Source organism: Tursiops truncatus, chromosome 14 (assembly GCF_011762595.2).
Source record: "Tursiops truncatus isolate mTurTru1 chromosome 14, mTurTru1.mat.Y, whole genome shotgun sequence".
Taxonomy (NCBI): domain Eukaryota; kingdom Metazoa; phylum Chordata; class Mammalia; order Artiodactyla; family Delphinidae; genus Tursiops; species Tursiops truncatus.
In genome coordinates this window covers 43,180,530-43,202,711 of record NC_047047.1, presented here as the reverse complement: position 1 = coordinate 43,202,711, position 22,182 = coordinate 43,180,530, and the positions used below count along the sequence as shown (strand labels likewise).

Genomic DNA, 22,182 nt, shown 5'->3' with positions numbered 1-22,182 from the left:
TAAGTACCTCGTATAAATAAAATCATACAGTATACGCCTTTTTGCTACTGGCTTATTTAACTTAGTATAATGTCCTCAAGGTTCATTCATGTTGTAGCATATGTCAGAATTTTCTTCCTTTTTAAGGCTGAATAATATTCCATTGTACACATATACCATATTTTGCTTATTTATTCATTGGTCAATGGATACCTGCTTCCACATTTTAGCTATTTGAATAATGCTGCTATGATCATGGGTGTACAAGCATCTCTTCAAGACTGTGCTTCCAGTTCTTTTTGGTATATACCCCAAAGTGGAATTGCTGGGTCATATAGTAATTTTTTTTTTTTTTTTGCGGTACGCAGGTCCCTCACTGTTGTGGCCTCTCCCGTTGTGGAGCACAGGCTCCGGATGCGCAGGCTCAGCGGCCATGGCTCACGGGCCCAGCCACTCCGCGGCATGTGGGATCTTCCTGGACCGGGGCATGAACCCGTGTCCCCTGCATCGGCAGGCAGACTCTCAACCACTGCGCCACCAGAGAAGCCCCATATAGTAATTTCATGTTCAATTTTTATGCTAAGTGAAATAAGCCAGTCACAAAAAGACAAATACTGTATGATTCCATTTATATGAGGTACTTACTCAAAAATCATAGACAGAAAGTAGAATGGTGGTTGCCAGGGGCTGTGGGGAGGAAAGAGGGAAGTTACTGTTTAATAAGTATAGAGTTTCAATTTTATATACAAGATGAAAAGAGTTATAGAAATGGATGGTGGTAATACATTATGAACGTATTTAATACCAGTGAACTGGACACTTTAAAATGGTTAAGATGTATTTTACCACAATTAAAAAATTAGGGGGAAAAAAAAAGAATGGTCCTTAAATTACCAAAGATTGCCAACAGAATGTTATATTTTAAAATGTGACTAGCGGGATTTCCCTGGTGGCGCAGTGGTTAAGAATCCACCTGACAATGCAAGGGACACGGGTTTGATCCTTTGTTCGGGAAGATCCCACATGCCGTGAAGCAACTAAGTCCGTGCGCCACAACTACTGAGCCTGCACTCTAGAGCCCGTGAGCACAACTACTGAAGCCCACACGCCTAGACCCCATGCTCCGCAGCAAGAGAAGCCACCACAATAAGACTGCACACCTCAACAAAGAGTAGCCCCCCAGCTCACTGCAACTAGAGGAAGCCCGCGCGCAGCAACGAAGACCCAATGCAGCCAAAAATAAATAAATAAATAAGATTATATGTAAAAAAAAAATGTGACTAGCAACAACCAGACCAGTATCACGTCTTCCCCATAAAAGCAATTCAATTCACTGAAAGAGGTGAAAGTCTTAGTGGCATCTCTATCGCCATCTACTGAATCGAATTTGTACTATATTCTAGTAAATCCTAACCAAAGAAAGGTCTTTGTAATATATGTGCTTTCATTTAAATTCTAGCCACTGGAGCCTCTTGGTCAACGTTTTGCCCACTCTCATTATTGATCCTATTATCAGCACAAACCTGTTTCTGGATGTTGTGTTCAGGAAATGATTATTTTAAGTGCTCACTCCAGAGAAGCTGGGCAAAGATTGCATGCAAACTTTACATGCAGAATATTTGCTCTCTGGTCAGGGTCTGCAATTCAAAACCCATGATCATTAAACCATAAACGCCTAGATCTTTAAGCAACTTGGCAGGGATCTTTGACAATTCAGTCCCATTGCTTCCAAAATGTACACTGATTCTCTGTTTTCAAACTGTGTGAGCGTGTGTGTGGTGAGGAAAGAATTCAGGAGGAAATGGATGGGAGTTTTTTCGTTTTTGGCTGCGTTGGGTCTTCATTGCTACGTGCAGGCTTTCTCTAGTTGCGGCGAGTGTTGGCTACTCTTCGTTGCGGTGCGCGGGCTTCTCATTGCGGGGGCTTCTCTTGTTGCGGAGCACCGGCTCTAGGCGCACAGACTTCAGTAGTGTGGCACGCAGGCTCAGTAGTTGTGGCTTGCGGGCTCTAGAGCACAGGCTCAGTAGTTGTGGCACAGGGGCTTATTTGCTCTGTGACATGTGGGATCTTCCCGGACCAGGGCTCAAACCTGTGTCCCCTGCATTGGTAGGCAGATTCTTAACCACTGTGCCACCAGGGAAGTCCTGATGGGAGTTTATTATTAGACATCTCCATCTGCTTATAACCAGAGTTCAAGGGTGACATGCACTTCGTGTTAAGCACAAATCCAACTAAAGCTGGCCTTATTTATAATAGTACATATTGTATGATTTGACCCAAGAAAACAACATAACAGAATATAACTCATGCAACTGTTCCTTGGATGAAAAAGGTGGATCCTCCTCAGAGGCCTTAAGATGTCAATACACATGAGAGCTTGAAGGTACAGTTTGCACTGATTTTTAAAAACTATAATATTGCTTCTTTACCAACCTTATGGTAATAGAGTTGGAGAATACTGATAGATTAATTCTTTAGCATGAGAGAAAAAGGTGTCAAATTTACTTAAGAAGCATGTTTCTTTTCCTCTTTCTACACACAAATTACATCTGTGCTACTTTCCAAGTTCCTCTGTGTTAGAAATCAAAATGGCCTCCATTCTGGACCAGTGATACATATTATAGTAACTGTAACTTGTAGGTTAAAGAATCCTGCCTTCTATTGCCAGGACATCAGTAAATTGGGCATTCTGTAGCAGCTTTTTCTGAATCAGAAAACATGGTAGCATTTTACTTCCTTTAACCATTCAAAAAGCTTCATTTAAAGTCAATGGAAACAAGAAATTAAATCTGGCCTCCTGAGTTTAGGAAAGAGGTTTTAAATTGGTGGTCTATAGGTCAAGTGTAGTCTGTAGATATGTGTTCTGTGTGGCCTACACAGTACTCTGAAAATCAGGATTGCTCTTGTCAAATCTACATTTCCAGCTTCTGACAGGGTAATTCTAAGTCCATAATCCTGCACGACAAAATTGGCTGGAACCTACCACAATTGTTCCTTTTAAAAAGTCCCTAGATCCCCCTATGCCTGGCTGTGAACCATCTCACTCATTTACAGTAGGACCAGACATCTATAGATACTTGAGAGTGACCTTTTATTTGGAGGCTAAGAAAAGAATATCAAGGAGAGACTGACATAGATTCCCAAGGTATGGAGGGTACCTGTAGATAACTGACAATTAAAAAGAAGCAAAAAGAAATTGCTAAATAATAGTATCTTTATTATGTATCTAATTTTTTTTTATTCAAGAACATAACAAATTACTACTACTAGCAAATTGACAACTTTCTATGGGTTCAGTGGTGCTATATTGGTTTACCTTTGTTAAAATGCTGTTTTTTCTGAGAGGGAATGAAAGAAATTATGAGCCTTCTGTAAAATGGGAAAAGTTGAGGGGAATTCCGTGGGCAGTCCAGTGGTTAGGATTCTGTGCTTCCACTGCAGGGGGCATGGGTTCAATCCCTGGTTGGGGAACTAAGATCCCTACATGCCACGTGGTGTGGCAAATAAATAAACAAACAAACAAACAAATAAATAAATAAATAAAATGGGAAAAGTTAAAAAAAAATCATGAGGCCTGTACTCTGACTTTTAACTTATGTTTTAGCAATCTAACAGAATTAAAGGCAACTGAAAAATAACATTTTCATCTGTTAAGGTTAAAAAAGTGATTGAAAATAACGGGTATTTTCTAATTATCCAGGATTTAGAAAAAGTTTTAAATGTTAAGAAAATTTTTTGATTAAATTTGTTTCAGAAAATCTCTAAACCTTTGCAAATGAATGAAATTAATGGAAATTAATTTTGATAAATGCTTGACTACAATAATTAAACAAAAATGTAACTAGTACAATTAAATCTTTCAGACTCTGAAAGAAACATTTTCCTCCCTTCTGTTGCTGTGGTAGACAGAACACCTAATTTGAGTCAGAGAAACTTACTTCATCATGGTCCTTGCTATGTGATCTTCGGCATGTTACTTTGCCTTCTGAATTCCCTTTTCTTCACCTATGAAAATGGGGATAATAATATCTATTTCACAAAATTTTTGTGAGGATTTAATAATACATATTAATAGTACTAGCACAGTGTCTGGCACAGAGAGAACACTTTAAAAATATTTGTTCTCTTCATACATGGCAGGCAAAGAGGTGCCTTGTATAAAAATGAAAAAAGCCATGGGGGGGACTTCCCTGGTGGTGCAGTGTTTAAGAATCCGCCTGCCAATGCAGGGGACATGGGTTCGAGCCCTGGTCCGAGAAGATTCCACATGCTGCGGAGCAACTAAGCCCGTGTGCCACAACTACTGAGCCTGTGTTCTAGAGCCTGCAAGCCACAACTACTGAGACCACGTGCCACAACTACTGAAGCCCACAAGCCTAGAGCCTGTGCTCCACAACAAGAGAAGCCACTGCAATGAGAAGCCAGCACACCACAACAAAGAGTAGCCCCCGCTCAATGCAACTAGAGAAAGCCCGCGCACAGCAACGAAGACCCAATGCAGCCAAAAAATAAATAAATAAACAAATAAATTTTAAAAAAAAAGCCATGGGAGATGAATAGGTAAAACACAGAGGACTTTTAGGGCAGTGAAACTATTGTGTATGATACTATAATGGTGGATACATGTCATTATAAATTTGTCCAAACCCACAGTATGTACAACACCAAGGGTGAAGCCTAATGTAAACTATGGACATTGCGTGATAATGATGTGTCACTGTAGGCTCATTCATTGTAACAAATGCACCACTCGGAGCGGGGCGGGTATTGATAACAGGGGACGCTATGCATATGTGAGGACAGGGGGTATATGGGAAATCTCTGTATGTTCTGCTCAATATTGCTGTGAACCTACAACTGCTTAAAATAATAAAATCTATTTTAAAGCCATGGGTTTAGAAAAATATGACAAGTTTTGGATATTTCTAACCCAATGGAGAATTTCTATTATAGCTATTTCATTACAGCTGTCAGAGAACAATGTCATAAAGCAAACATTAATGCAGTGTTGACCCTGAAAATTATAGCTACTAGTATGACCTAATACCCATCAACATACAACCTAAAAAATAAAGCAGGAATCCAACAGAAATGCACATATATGTTCATGAACAAGACATGTACAAAAATATTCATGAAAGCACTATGTGTATGTGCTACGCTGGAAACGTAGATGTCCATCTATGGTAGAACTGTGGTATACTTACACAATGGAATAATAAATAGTGATGAGAATAAACAACTGCACATGACATGGATGAATACCACAAAAATAATAAAGAACCAAACACACAAAAATAAATACATTATGATTTCATTTATCTAAAATTCAAACTCAGGCAAAACTCATCTAAGGTATGAGAAGTCAGGATAGTGGCTATCTCTGGGAGGGGGATAATAATGACTGAAAGGGGGCTTCTAGGATTCCAGGGGTGTTATTTCTTCATCTGGGAGTTGGTTACATAAATGTGTTGACTTTGTGAAAAATTATTGAGCTGCACAGTTATAACTTGTTCAATTTTCAGAATTTATTATCGTGTATATGTATATATCAATAAAATTTACCAACAAAATAAAGCTAGAGTAAAGCTAATTCACAAGATTGGCATTAAATATGAAAGATTCCAGGTCCAACTGGGTATTTATTCATTGACCTGCTTATTGCAACTTACTTTGTACCCAATACTGTGTTTGATTTTGGTGATATAATGGTAACTGTTATGGGTTGAATTGTATGTGCCCTCCCAAAATTCATAAGTTGCAGCCCTAATCCCCAGTACCTCAAGATGTGACCTTATTTGGAGATAGGGTCTTTAGAGTTAAAATGAGTTCATTAGGGTGGGTCCTAATTCAATATGACTGGCATACATATAAGAGGAAATGTGGACACACATAGAGCACATAGAGGGAAGATGACATAAGAGATATAGAGAAGGTGGTCACCTATAAGCCAAGGAGAGAGGCAAAGGTCTGAAGCCAATTATTCCCTTACAGTCTTCCAAAGGAACCAACGTTGCCAACACCTTATATCAGACTTCTGGCCTCCAGAACTGAGACAAATTTGTGTGGTTAAGCCATTCAGTTTGTGGTACTTTGTTTCAGCAGCCCTAGAAAACTAACAGAGTAACCTTCCCCCATTTTCCACACCCTCAAAATGTGGTGTCCTTGCCATCAATAAAAAGTACTGTCCCTGACTGTAACCATGATAATAGCAATAAAGGACAGCCTAGAAAAAAGAAATGTGGCATAATTAAGGAAGTCATAAAAGGTTTCCCTGAGGAATTTTTAACCAAGCTAAAGCCTGAAGTAAAAGAAATTATTAACTAGGTAAAAAGAAAGGGATGAGCCTTCCAGGTAAAAGAAACAGCATATTTTCAAGCCCCTTACAAGAGGAACAGAAAAAATACAAGTGTCTGGCTCAAAATAATGTGTAATACGGTAGGAGATGAGTCTGGAGATCAGCTGGAATTCAGATTATGCAGAATTTGTTAGGCCATGTTAAGGACTTTGGATGTTATCTCAAAAAGCAATGACATGAGACAACTATTTAGTGCATGATAATATGATGAAATGTGAAATACTCAGCATCACCTATGAAGCATCCTTGCCAAAATAGTTGAAACTAAATCTAGTTAAGTTTTTACAGCTAGCTTCCATTTACAGGAAATATGGGAAAAAGAAAAACAAGTTAAATAATACCATAAGGAAGCAATCAGACAAATCTAAAATGTGGAACATTCCCAGTAACAACCAAGCCAGTCCAGTCAGTCAATGGCAAGAGAGAGAAAAAGAGAGGAAGAATACCCTATATGCAGAGACACAACAACCAAAGAGAATACATGGACCTTGTTTAGCTCCTAACTGGAACAACTCAACTGTAAAAAGGCATGTTTAAGCAATTTGTGAAACGTGAATACAGACTGGATATTAGATAATACTAAGGAATTATTTTTAGTTATTTTTACAATATTCTGTCTCTTCCCACTGAAGCTGTAATCTTGATAGCAGAGACCATACACAAAACAGGTATCCAGAACATGCTGGGTTTGTTTTTGTTTTGGCCGCACTGTGCAGCATGTGGGATCTTAGTTCCCTGACCAGGGAAGCGCAGGGTCTTAACCACGGGACCGCGAGGGAAGTCCCCACAATATGTTGCTGATGCTGGTGTTGAATCCTGGTATTTACAATTTAGGCAGAAGGTGAAAAAGTACTGGGAAATCATCTGTGGAACTACTGAATTTTTGAGTTGTGAATGACAAATGGAATTATCTAGCCAAAATAAATTCATGAGGAAAAGGACACAAAAATAGATCGTGGTAGACCTGGTCTAGCACAGGCTCCTATGCCACGAGGCTCATGTTATACCTCTTTCAGTGCAGCTTATAGGGAGGTTCTCACAACTTCCAAGCCCTGTACAGCTCACAACTCAACTATTTCTCCTTCCCCCACTTGACTTTATATTCTTGTTCTTCCTCCCAACTCCATCTCCAGGCATTTTACTTTAGATTCACTTGACAAATTTCACTTTCCTTGGGTAAACTGCCAAAGGTACTGCTAACAAAGAAGAAGAATAATGAGTGGAGGAAAAAACATTTTAAAACCAAAGCAAAATTAGCAGTAACAACAACAACAGCTTCTGTTTCAAGCTTTTTCCAGATTTCTGTACCTAATTCATTCTCTTGGCTTTCATGAACACATATTTTTTTCCAAGTTCTGTCAACGGATACATAGTAGCTTTCTATCAATCATACAAGTCTCAAAGAAAAAAGGGTGTTAAGCCATTGGTACATAAAGAATCAGTGCTGCTGAAATACCCTCTCCTTCCCTTCCTTTTTTCCATCCTTCATATTTTCTTTTCAAAAATCATAGCTAAGGACTTCCCTGGTGGCGCAGTGGTTAAGAATCTGCCTGCCAATGCAGGGGACACAGGTTCAATCCCTGGTCTGGGAAGATCCCACATGCTGCGGAGCAACTAAGTCCATGCGCCACAACTACTGAGCCTGCGCTCTAGAGCTGACGAGCCACAGCTACTGAAGCCCACATGCCTAGAGCCCGTGCTCTGCAACAAGAGAAGCCACTGCAATGAGAAGCCTGCGCACCGCAACGAAGAGTAGCCCTCGCTCACCGCAACTAGAGAAAGTCCATGTGCAGCAAAGAAGACCCAATGCAGCCAAAAACTAAACTAATTAATTAATTTAAAAAAATCATAGCTAATATGAAGGTCAGAAATAAAAATATTATTAGTTATTATAAGCCTTTTATAACTAAACTGCAATTTAAATTGCTTTTAAAATTGTACATAGGTATTACTTTTAAAAAATATTACATTTTAAGTGCTCAGAACAGTGGGCACTAAGAATGGTTTGTAGCTGGACATCACCAAAAGCTGTGTGAGGGAGCACCTTGTTTCCACGTGCACTTGCAGTGGGAGCTGTGCGCAGGCCCTTGAAGACTTTGATATTTTCTTTATAAAATAAAGCTCGTTGTGAGCATTAAAAGAAAAAAATTACATTTTAGAAAACTGAATTATAGCTATCCAGTACTGTGGTTACCAAGATACAGAAAAATTGAGAACTCAGCCAGTATTCTTCTGGATTTGTAAGATAAGCCCAGCAACCCAAATATTAGTGGAAACAGATAGCTTAATATAGGCAATAAGGTATGTTATATCAAATACTCCAAAGAGGGATAATTATACAAGTACAAATGCATAGATATGTGGGATTTGGGAAGTATAAACCAAGTAGAGGAATATGTGTTTCTGGGACCTATTACATTGAAATAAGGGTTATCTTCTATTAAGTTCTTCCACTATGTAATATATTTATATTGCACATACATATCACTAAACCTTTTGGGGAGATATTACTGCCCATATTTTACAAAGAATAAGAAGAAGAATTTGAACTTGAATATGAAGCTGTCCGATTCCAAGTTTACATTCTTTCCACTATAAAATAACATATATACATTCAGTTTAAAATTAGGAGGGGAAAACTTATGCTCTTTTATTCTATCTAACAGCAGCTCACTTTTACCATGTTCCATGATCAAGGCTGACATTCTGGTATGGCATAAGGGCTGAAAGCTGTTCTGATTAGTTGGGTATCTGTTGTTTGATTGGTGCCTATGCCATGCTGATCATTAAATATTTTGAATATCACACCTGTCCATGACACAGAACTCTGAGTTTTCAATCAAATACTTACTCAGACACTTGAAATCATCTAAAACCACTTCGTATGACATATTCCATGCCTACAGGTATCCTGGGTCTAAGATGTAGAACTACTACTTCTTTGCAAAATTTGGCTATTCTCTCTCTAGATAAGAACATGCTGAAATTCCCAAGTTTTATAGCAGAAGCTTAACATTTGCCATTTATATATACCAAAGCATGGAGCACATCTTTGAGTCAGTAGTACAAAATTACTATACTCTAGGTTTTTGCCAGTGAAAACCTTGAAATGGCATCCTGCCTTACTTGTTACAAGTCAGACTTATAGCATTTGATATTTGGGAAATCAGTCTGACAGATACTACTCACACCTTCCTCAGTTCTTGCTATTAAATTAGATCACCAGAAAGGAATATATTTAGACATTAACTTATGCACTTAGATAGAAATGCCTAAACTGAGATTTATACACTTACATTCTTAGATTTTATCAAGATTCAATATACAGGAGGGATAAATTAGGAGTAGCATATACACACTATTATATATAAAATAGATAACCAGGGGCTTCCCTGGTAGCGCAGTGGTTAAGAATCCGCCTGCCAATGCAGGGGACACGGGTTCAATCCCTGGCCCGGGAAGATCCCACATGCCGCAGAGCAACTAAGCCAGTGCGCCACAACTACTGAGCCTGTGCTCTAGAGCCCGTGAAACACAACTACTGAGCCTGCGTGCTGCAACTACTGAAGCCCGCGTGCCTAGAGCCCGTGCTCCACAACAGGAGAAGCCACCGCAGTAAGAAGCCCGCGCACCGCAATGAAGAGTAACCCCCACTCGCCACAACGAGAGAAACCCCACAGGCAGTAACAAAGACCCAGTGCAGCCAAAAATAAATAAATAAAATAAATAAAATAAAATAAAATAGATAATCAACAAGAACATACTATATAGTACAGGGAACTCTACTCAATATTCTGTAATAACCTATATGGGAAAAGAATGGATATGTGTATTGGGTTGGCCAAAAAGTTCATTCAGTTAATGAATACATTGTTCAACAAAGTTCTTGACGAAAATGAAAAATGCCTTTTATTTTTACTTAAAACCGAACGAACTTTTTGGCCAATCCAATATGTACATAACTGAATCACTTTGCTGTACATCTGAAACATAATATTGTAAATCAACTATACTCCAAAATAAAATTAAAATTAAATAAAAAATAAAAATTTTAAAAAAGGAAAAATAAAGTACATAGGAATTTTAGAAAGATTCAATATACAAAATGACCATATAAAAAAGGAAGAAATGGTGTAAATATTTCAAGGACAAATCTAAACGTCATCATAAAGAAGCATGATATATTTCTGAGAACTTCATACTCCAGATTTATTTATAAGTTAGTTATACCAAAATCAGTTTGCCTAACTGATATATATAAAATGTTGTACAGGCTCCCTCAACTGGTTAAGATGTAGAACTACCAAAAAACATGCTGCATCAAGTTGACTTTATCATCCTCTTCAGAAATTTCTGTAACCCCAGCTTGAGATCGAAGAACAGACATGATGTCATTAGATAATTTGCCAAAGCCATTCTGTAAACATATATTTGCTAATTCTTGCCACTCTTCTAGGGAGCAAAATGGATCATTTATCATAAGATGTTCAACTGCATCTGAGGAAATAAAAATACAATATTATAATATAGCACTTATTTGATAATCCATACTTAGCAATTCTTCAAAAATAAAGAGATATCATTTCAACTCCATTACTATTAGACCTGATTCCTTTAAGTGTAACGTGGAGTGCCTAGTCGAGCTCATAGTAAGTACTGAAGTGTTAGTTCCCTCTCCTCCTCCTTTTTCATTAACCTTTTCATGCCTCAATTCAACTCTCCACCATTTCTCACATTACCTATTCCTCCACTCATCTCCTTCTTGGTAAGGTCAGCAGATGCTGAAGGCTGAAAGGAAGGGAGCTCAGAAAGTGAAGAATGTGGGCTCAGCCTTATTCACAGTCTATAAGGTACCACTAGGAACTATCAAACAAATCTGATGGTCAAGTTTTCATGATCCTTCAAACACTTTTATAAATGCCCTATAGTGCTAACCTAAGGGTTTAAAAAACTTTGGCAAAACCTCCATCCTATCTCTAGACAGAGACCTCTTAATGATGGGCCTGCTTTAACAAATATTTTTCTAAAGGAAATAAAAGAAGGATTTTGTTTATTAAAGAAAACTAATGATATTATTTACTTTTGAAAATCAATTATAGTGACCCTCTTTGGAACTATTTATGGAACTCGTTTATCTACTACCTGCATTACTTATAATACTTGATGAAAGAGGATCTCTATTCAGGTTATTGTAATCACTATCATTTTATTTCTACCATGATTACTATTTTTCTATCAAATAAAATATTTTAGTTGATATCTGTAATGATAATTTCTAAATTATCTTCCCAACTATGTTTTCATGTAATTTACTATTCTTTCTTTGGCCCCATATGATAATTTAAAATCAATCTGTCTGCTCAAGTTTCTATATTAAATTAGAGAAAGGAAAGAAAAAAGTGAGATCTAATTAGTTATTCCTGATCCCACTCCAGAGTGAGGTTCAGAGTAAATAATATATGTAAATAATATTTTCATATATATTTGGTTTAGGAATAAAAAACATAAAGTTTATCTAAATAACACTTTAAAAAATATATATAAATTATTAAATATACACATGTTAATATATATAAAGAGTTTACAGTAGTCATAGCTATTATAATTATTATGATGTTACCCTCAAGCTTCAGAAAGAGTCTCTCTTCATTCTAATTCTCTCAACAAATATATACTACTGCCAACAGATTATTATTAACATGGTAATCTTTACATTTATAAACACCTAAAGTTAACTCTTGCCAAGAATAAACTCTTAGGAAGATAGAGTTAACTCAAACATAATAATCTTGAACCTTTCCCTAAATAACCCACTACTATTTCTTTCACTACAAAATTTTACTTCACTTACCTTTCCCATCTTTATTTATTTCTTGAAGTAGCTTAAGGCCAACTTTTTTCATATCTACAGAGAACAGGTGAAGTACAGCAAGACCAAAAGATAAATATGGTGGTTTCCCATTCCATTCTTTAGTGAGACACTGAATTAATTCAGTGTGGGGACATAACTTTATTAGCTGCATCAGGTCATCTGAAAGCAAAAATGAAAAATTGTGTCTCAACATCCTAATATGATACATCAACTAGAAACTGGGACTAGCTAATGTCTATATTTGCCAATCAACTCTTCTTTTTCCAATCCTTCCAAAGCCCTCAATGAATTCAACATTACTATCTCCAATCCAAAAAAGAAAAAAAAAAATCATACTCAGCATAGGAGAAAACAAAGGAAAACTACCTAAACATAGTACCAGGAAAAAAAATTTATCAGAGAACAGTCTTGGAAAGAAATGTGGTATTAAAAAAAGGACCAGGTTGACAATCACGAATCCTGAATTCTAATCATAGCTCAATCAGTCACTTAATCTTTTGGACCTCAGTTTTTGCATCTTAAAGTGCTAGAATTAGTATCTCCACAATTTCTAAGCTCCCATCTAATACTACATTATTTTTGTCTACATCTTGTTGCTCATTTGGGGGCCAACTTCTACTGAGTATATCTTTCTTGCTGTGCCTTGAACAGAAAAGGGGCTCAGCAATTTTTCCTAAAAATATCAAGTATTTAGAAACCCAAATATGAAGATTTTAAGAAGCTGCTAGTTCAAGTAGCTAGAGGTTGAGCCATATGAAGTTGCCTACACTTGACCATTTTTTACTTCAAAAAAAAAAGCAATTTCATATGGTTTAATCTACTAGTTAACCATTCAGATAATCTAAAGCTACAATCATGATTTATATTCTTAAATTTATAAACTTTGTGTTAACTTACTAAATTTTTTTAAGTAAAAATATTCTTGAGCCACAACAGAGGTAATTTTCAGAATAATTTTTGAGAGCATTTCAAGAACTACGTGTAAACATACCTGCACTCTAAAAGGTAATACAAGGTAATCTAGTGTTTATTAAACACATATTTATTGTACTGTGAACTTACATATATTAAATTACTACACCTAATATTCAGTATAAGTCAGATATTATTATTCTCACATTACAAGTGAGGAAACAGGCTTAGAGAGGTTAGTTTTCCCAGAATTAGACACATAGTCTAAAGAAGAACAGTTCATCTGACCCCCAAAGTCCATGACCTTCCAATCTGTGGTGCTGCTCCTCCAAAATAATAAATATGTATGTGTGTGTGCATTGTGTGTATGTATATATATATACATGCATACACACACAAAGAGAGAGAGAGAGAAGGAAAGAGAAATGGTAAAAGATGAAGCAAGGAATAGCAGAATATAATTCTATATCAATGAAGTCAAATAATTTTTTAAAAATTTTCCCTAGAAAAGAGGTAGAAGTTTATGATTTGGGTCGCTCAATCTGGCCTCCACTAAGGTGAAGTTATTTATATAGGACAACCCTGTCTCCAACATTTCATAACTCATCCATCTCTCTCCATTTCATTCAATCAAGTATTCAAATACTCTTCTCCATTAATTGATTAACCAATATTTACTCCATTATGTACAAGATATGGTCTCTGACTAATTAGAAAGGACACAAGTTCAAATCCTATGAACCTACCCATCTACTTACTTCAGAATGCATTTCCTTATTCCTTGGTTTGACATGTAATAATGATCGTTATTTATCTTGTATGTTCTATTTTAATAAGGTTATAAGGGTCTATATATCAACCATGGTACTGTTTAACTCACATATACCTAGATACTTAGAACAGTGGTTCTCAAAATATGGTCTAGGGTCCATAAAGTCAGAACTATTTTCATAAAAATACTAAAATTTGCCTTTTTTATTCTCCTTCTCTCACAAATATACAGTGGTGTTTTTCCAGAAGCTACATGACATATTACAATAGACTGAATATAGGATCAGATATGGGAAGCCAGCTATCTTCTACTAAACCAGACATTACAGAGATTTACAAAAATGTAAAACAGTGTCACTCTTTTCCTTAAATTGTTTAGCTTTGGAAAAGTTACTTTTCATAAAAATATTTTACTTATGACAATACATAATTGGTTTATTGCTGTTGGTTGTTTTTGTTTTTGTTTTTGGCCTTGCGGCACAACTTGTGCTTAGTTCCCCAACTAAGGATTATTAAACCTGCACCCTCAGCAGTGAAAGCACAGAGTCCTAACCACTGGACAACCAGGGAATTTCCTATTGTTATTTTAAACGTGAAATTTTGCCATTTGCAGCAACATGGATGGACTTGGAGGGCATTTTGCTAAGTGAAGTAAGTCAGACAAAGAAAGACAAATACTGTATGATCTCACTTAATATGTGGAATCTAAAAAAATAGATGCATCTGACTCACCTCACTCAGCTGTACCTGGGGAAGAGCCAGCGGACCAGCCTGCAGACTGATGTGACACTGCCCTGGCTGGAGACCCTGATTATATCCCACAATAAGCTGAGAAGCCTGCCCTTGCTGGGATGGGCACTGCCGGCACTCAACACCACGGACGTCTCCTTCAACGAGCTGGCCTCGTTGTCTCCTGATACCCTGAATGGCCTGAGCCACCTCCAGGAGCTCTACCTGTGTGGCAATAGGCTGCAGACTCTGCCCCCCAACTCCTCTCCCACCCCCCCACCCCCCAGCTCCTGGCACCCACGCTCCAGCTGAAGAAGCTCAACCTGGCTGAAAACCAGTTGAGAATAGAACGAAACAGAAACAGACTCACAGATATAGAGAACAAACTAGTCATTACCAGTGGGGAGAGGGAAAGGGGGAGGGACAATTTAGGGGTAGGAGATTAAAAGGTACCAACTATTAAGTATAAAATAAGCTACAAGGATATATTGTACAACACAGGGAATATGGCCAATATTTTATAATAACTATAAATGGAGTATAACCTTTAAAAATTGTGTATCACTATATTGTACACCTGTAACATATAATATTGTACATCAACTATACTCCAATAAAAATTTTTTTCTGGTTTAATTTCTTTTTTGTTAAAGTCTTTATTGAATTTGTTACAATATCGCTTCTGTTTTCTGTTTTGGTTTTTTTTTTGGCCGCAAGGCATGTGGGACCTTATCTCCTGGACCAGGGATCGAACCCACACCCCCTGCATTGGAAGGCAAAGTCTTAACCACTCACCACCAGGGAAGTCCCTGGTTTAATTTCTAATAGGATAAATATCAATTGGTAGAACCCACATAGACAAAAACTCTTTGGGATCTTCAATGTTTTTTAAAACTATGAAGGAGACCTGAGACCAGAAGGTTTGAGAGCCTCGGATCTAGAATAACCCAGTTTCTAGATTGTTTCTAGCCTCAGAGTCTAGAATTCCATATCTAGAATATAACCAGACAGGTACATTCACTTGTTTAATGACAATGGGGAAGGTGAACAAACAAATCATTTCAGGCTTTATTCTAGAAATCATTAGGGAGGAAAAACGAAGTGTTTTTCCTTCTAAAACAGATGCTCTATGAGTCAGATTTATGCTTTTGGAACAAAAGACCTTTTTAGGACTTCACCGTTTTTGTTCTGTTTCTTTGATTTGTAAATGTAAAGCTGACAGTCTAAATCTGAGAAAGACCATTTTCTTCTGAAACCAGAAAGTATTAACAAACTGAGTCTGTTCCCTGAGGCCAAGGATGATCCTTTGGAAAGCTGTGTTTGTCATTAAAAAGTAAAATAAGCAGAGTAATTTTTCAAACATTGTTTCTACCTTTTAAGCTTAATTTTCCTCAGGTTATTATTATCTTATGATGTTGTACTAAATAAATTCTGAGGATAAATATCAAGGTTCTAATTACATAGGAGAGTTAATATTTCTTACATTAGTACAATACACAGTTGTCCCTTGATATCCACGGGGTTTGGTTTCAGGACCCCCTGCAGATAGCAAAATCTGAGTATGCTCAAGTCTCTTATATAAAAAGTCTCTTATACAAAATGGCATAGTAATTTCATATAACCTATACACATCCTTCCATATACTTTAAATCATCTCTGGATTACCTAATACAATGTAAATAATATGTAAATAGTTGCAAATACAATGCAAATGTGATGTAAATAATTGCTGGTGCACAGCAAACACAAGTTTTGCTTTTTAGAACTTTCTGGAATTTTTTTTCCCTCAAATATTTTCAATCTGAAGTTCACTGAATCCATGGATGTGGAACCCATGAATATGGAGGGCTGACTGTATAATTATTTTACAGTGTAACGCACTACTAGAGGAACAGGATAATATGATAATGAGTCAATCATATTTCTGTATACTCATGCAAGGCAAATTTTGCAAGCAAAAAAAGAAACTTCACATTTCATTCAATAAAAATTCCAAGAGTAATTAAAACCTTGATTTCTTGACTAAAATAATTCTATGGAAAAATAATACTTAACACAGAACTGAATCTGTATAAATTAGATAATATTAATAAAATATATAATTCATTCAACAAATATTGTGTCGTAACTACTCTGCCAGATTCTGTTCCATCGCTGTGTCTATACAGGCAAATTACATACCGGTCTGTGCCTTAGCCTCTCTTTGGACACAGTTATTTTTCATCTATAAAATAGGGATGGGCTTCCCTGGTGGTGCAGTGGTTGAGAGTCCGCCTGCCGATGCGGGGGACATGGGTTCGAGCAACGGGAGAGGCCACAACAGTGAGAGGCCCGCGTACCGCAAAAAAAAAAAAAAAAAAAAAAAAAAAGGATAATAACAAACCTAGTTCATAGAGTTAACATAAGGATTAAGTGAGATAAGGCATGTAAAAAGCTGAACTATAGCTATTATTACACTAATAATATCGGGCATGCTGTTACATAATGAATGACAAAAATTAATAACTCTAAAAAACAGATTCTAAGTAAAAGTCAATTTACTCTTTGAAAATGATCAGATTCGACGACCATAAAAGATTCTTCTTCCTGGAAAAATGTGACCTAAAAGTGCTATATTTTGTTCCATTGTGCAATTTCTTAGAACTGGAGTACACAGCTTGCAAAATCAGGATTGACATAGGCCTGGGACATGGGGATATGTCAGGACTGCCTGTACATTAAGGCTACTGCTGAACTAGACTATAATAAGAGATCAGCTCATTCAACTAGGGTCACCCTGGGGCTTCCCTGGTGGCGCAGTGGCTGGGAGTCTGCCTGCCGATGCAGGGGACACGGGTTCGAGCCCTGGTCTGGGAGGATCCCACATGCCGCGGAGCGACTGGGCCCGTGAGCCATGGCCGCTGAGCCTGCGCGTCTGGAGCCTGTGCTCCACAACGAGAGAGGCCGCGATAGTGAGAGGCCCGTGCACCGCGACGAAGAGTGGCCCCCACTCGCTGCAACTAGAGAAAGCCCACGCACAGAAACGAAGACCTAACACAGCCAAAAATAAATAAACAAAATTAAACAAACAAACAAACAAAAAACTAGGGTCACCCTAAGGTCCACAATTCTCTCAGATCACTGCCCAGCTGCAACCTAGATGTTTCAAACTTTTTAAATCAACATTATTTCACTAATTCTTCATTTCTAATGCTTATATTATAGTTCAGAATGATATATATAAGTTCAGTTACTTTTAAAAAATCCTTTAAGTAGCATGGTCCAAATATCTGCAAGTTTACTAAATGTTTATGTACTGAAGAAATATAAAATGTATTTGAATGTCCACCATCAAAGTCAATCAGCTTCAGCTTACCTGTTTTCACTAAAAATTACAAAAGAAATCTACTTACCGGTATACACAAAACAAGCTTTATAATGTGTAAGTCCAAAATATTGCCTACTATCATGGGTGATCTTACAATTCAAGTCCAGAATTCGAATGTATACAGATAATAGGCTTTTTCACTTACCAGAAGTAAAGTCCTTGAACTGTTGTATGTATTCCATGGCCCCTTGAATTTGACCCTGTTTACACAGGCAAAGAAGAGCTTTCTTGCGCAGGCCACATTCACGATAGATAATCTGAGCTAAAGCCAGACACTTGGCCTTGTTATAAGTATCCTGCTCCCCATAATCAAAAATCACATCCCCAGCCTCCTCAGAAAATGTCAGCCTAGAGCAAGCAGATCAACAGGGCACACATTAGTGAGCTCTTGATGAATGGATGAGAATGAAATATTTGAAAATTCAGCACAGTAGAACTGGATTTTCTATGGTCTATAAGGATTCCAAGTTAGTAGGCAACTGATGAAATTAAACATATGCAAGACTTAACAACAAGAACAAAACCAATCAGCATGTCTTCCTTTGGGGGAAGTAATTTTGGTGAAACTGAGCTCAACTTTTAAAAAAATCTACAAACAAGGTTAAAATTCTCCTGAAAAGATTGGTGGGATTTAAAATTTCAAGGTAAACAAAAATTCTCTCATAATTGAGGCTCTCAATATTCTTAGCTGTTATGTAGATTCCAACACCCTGCAGAATGTAAGAACTTATTAAATGTTGGTTAAAGATAGTGACAAAATCTTTAGCTCAAAATTACCAACAGATCTTGCAAGCATTTGTACTAAAACGAAAACAGAAAGTGCGACAGCAGTTGTTTTTTTTTTTAATTGTCATAGATTTGAAAGAAACAACGGGGGGAATAAAGGGACTTGACGGTGTCTATTAGGAGAGACTGAAGAAACAGTTCTTTTGAGATGGCTCAAGTAAGTAGATTTCACTTTTCATCAATTTTAGTGCACCATCTTCATACACAATTGAAGGGAACCATCTGTACTACTAACTCCACCTAGAAACTATCAGCATAAGCCAAAAAACATCTGGGTATCATTAAAGATATCACTTCTAATTACTGGCTGTACTGAAACTGGGCTTTATTGTTTGGGTGTTTTTTGGCCACGTCATGCAGCATCCAGAATCTTAGTTCCCTGACCAAGGATCGAACCCGTGCTCCCTGCATTGGGAGCATGGAATCTTAAACACTGGACTGCCAGGGAAGTCCCATAATTATATTTTTAATTAATAGCTACAGAATAACAACAGTCACATAATATTAGTGTCTGTATACATGTAATATAATGCCAATAACAATAAAATGAAATCCTGAAACTCCTACAAAATGTCTCTCTATTGAAAATTAAGTAGAAAAAGCCCTCTGTGTTTGTTGGGGCAGGCAGCAGAGAGGTGGGTTTAAAAGCAAAAGGCAGGGCTTCCCTGGTGGCACAGAGGTTGAGAGTCCGCCTGCCGATGCAGAGGACACGGGTTCGTGCCCCGGTCCGGGAAGATCCCACATGCCGCGGAGTGGCTGGGCCCGTGAACGATGGCCGCTGAGCCTGCGCGTCCGGAGCCTGTGCTCCACAATGGGAGAGGCCACAACAGTGAGAGGCCCACATACCACAAAAAAAAAAAAAAAAAAAAAAAAAAAAAGCAAAAGGCAGCTCCTGAGTACAAATCAATTATTTAGGAAGCAATTCCCCGACTTCCACATTTTAATACCAAAATATAAGTTTTGGTAGTTAAAGCCACAACGTTTCCTGAGACTGAACAAGTCATTATTTCAGTTGTTGTAGTGACTGCATTACTGGAGCAACATGAAAATACCAGTATCTTAGTATTTATTTCTTATTAATACCATTATTTCATCATTTTCAGTGGTCACCCTCACGATGCTGTTCTACCTGAGAGAAGGCCAGAGTTGAGACTAAGGTTTGCTCTGCCTTCGTTTGTCACTTTCCAAAGGATGATCAGAAGCAAAGAGTATGATTAAAAAGAAAATTATCCAAAAGGAGGAGGAGGATCAAGCCCCAAAATGGAATTGGCCCCAAAGGAAAAGCAGGCGGCGGGTGGTTGTGGGGGGTGGGGTTGTGTTTGTGTGTGTGTGTGTGTGTGTGACGGGGGTCAGGGGGTGAGAAAAACAAGGATTCTAGCCCTGGGGTAAAAGAGGTAGCAGTCAGACACCCAAAACAAGGTTTTGCCTTGTTTTCAGTCTGTAGCACATTTTCAGTAGTAGTCATCCAGTAATTTTTTTGAAAAAGGCCAGATTTTTGTTTTTATGAGTTTCTAATGGAGACCTGAAATGTATGAATAGGTATAATCCACAGTTACCCAAAGCCTTCTAATTTTAGTGCATAGTTTTACCACACAGTTCCATCAAAGCTTAAGAAAAAATAAAAATGCTGCCAGAAGATTCAAATCTAATATTTTAAAATTAATCACTACCAATATGGTATGGAGTAAAGCCGTAATGATTTTTATAGTGTCTAAGGTATCTAAATAGAAGAAACTCAAAACATGGAAAATCCAAACAATATTAATTAGCTCATGAATGCTCTAGAGTTGAGTGGGTTAAAGAAAATTGTCCTATTTAGAATAAAAACATTTATGCTAAATGGTATGTCCAGAAAAATACAGAAATACAAATATGAATAATTCAGGAAAAATGCAGTGGTATTTTCCCACTTTATGCACTCAGGGAAATGCATAAGAGTTTAAATTCTTACAACTAAGAGGTAGAATAGGCCAAGTATACGTAAGGAAATTAATCTTGTCTGAAGTGTCTTTGCACTAGATAACAGGTGTTAGTAATGAACATGCACTTTCTGATGCTGTCCTCATGCCTGCACCATTTCCAGGGCTCCCTGACAAGTACTTTTTGTGGGGAGTGTAGAAGTGTGACCAGGCAGAGAAAGAAAGGAGGAGGCAAAGGCTGAAAAGAGGGGTACACATATGAAGAAGTTTCCTAAAACAGGAATTACGTGAACATAATTATTATTATGTGAATAATTAATTACTGTGTGAACAGTAAGTGAAGGCATAACAAGACAGGGTGAGAGAAAGCTACTTTGCGCTGGGAAACAATAGTGAGATCATCCCAGGGCAGTTTTATGACTATCCACAGTTGTGCAGGGAAATGATGAATTTGAAATGGGTAGCAGTAGGTAGTAGTATGCAAACTTGCCATTTTTGTTTGGGACATTTCTAAGTCATGGATTTGTTATTTAGGGAGTGCTTACATTTGTCCATCTACTCCCTTATGATACAATTCTTAAAGATGAGAACTGTACCTATTCTATGTCCCTATGCATTTAGAGCCAAGAAAGCATAGCCCTCAGGCTGCAAAACAAGAAGGCCATGGCTACTAGAGAGAAGACAGGGAGGCCTTTCGTCACTCTGCCTTCCAATACTCACAGCCCAACCCATGCCCACATAGACCCAGCAAAAGGAGCTGTTATCTATTTCCAGATTGATCTTCATAAGCTGGTAGACACAGTTTTGGTGCCTACTCAGGTCCCCTTTACTGTGCCAGTGCCCCTTCTCCAGCTGATTATTGACAGCTCATAGCTGCCCCTCCTCCAAAGAATTGCCTTCAGCTGACTGGAGCCACCTCACCTAGAAAGTTATGCCTATCTTTCAACCCCTTAGTAATCTAGAGCTGACGACTGACTAGTAAGGGATAAAAGCCAGTCCCATAAAAAAGCGGTAACAACTTTGCGGTACGGCTTATGCTCCACAGCTCTCTCTTTATAATACTAATACTAGACTTCACCTGAGTTCACATCCTTGCTTGGCTCTTTCCCTATCCTGTCTCACTCCTTCCGTTATAAAATTTCCCAAGCAGTAAATGACATCAGCTAAATCCAGGTATCATACTCTCTTCAAGGGCATAGGGAGCCTGAGTGCCAAAAATATTCCCCTTTGCCCCATTATTTAGCAGTAGTCCTGCCTTCTCATGATAAAGTCAATCAGGACTGCCAGACTCACAGAGCCTAAAGTTGCAGGCAAGGGAAGCACAAACTCCCTGTGCTGATGGTTCATTCTAAGTGTCAACTTGATGTTGTTGGTCAAATAATATCAAGTTGACACTTGATATTATTTGACCAACAACAGATATTTGGTCAAATATTATTTTGGGTGTGTCTGTGAGAATGTATTTGAAGAGAGTAACATTTTAACTGAC

The 22,182-nt window shown here is 37.7% G+C and overlaps 1 protein-coding gene across 9 annotated transcripts in view; it reads right to left on the bottom strand.

The window, feature by feature from the left end:
- Positions 1 to 22,182, bottom strand: part of CLHC1 (clathrin heavy chain linker domain containing 1) — a 171,469-nt gene that overhangs the window by 117,695 nt on the left and 31,592 nt on the right. For 6 of the 9 annotated variants that reach the window (XM_073791647.1, XM_073791648.1, XM_073791649.1 and 3 more), the window contains 3 exons: positions 18,134 to 18,336; positions 12,189 to 12,368; positions 10,642 to 10,834 (listed from right to left, as the gene is read on the bottom strand). In XM_073791647.1, the coding sequence (XP_073647748.1) occupies positions 10,642 to 10,834; positions 12,189 to 12,368; positions 18,134 to 18,336 (576 nt within the window). The other 3 variants (XM_073791654.1, XM_073791653.1, XM_019942727.3) reach the window with 3 other exon arrangements.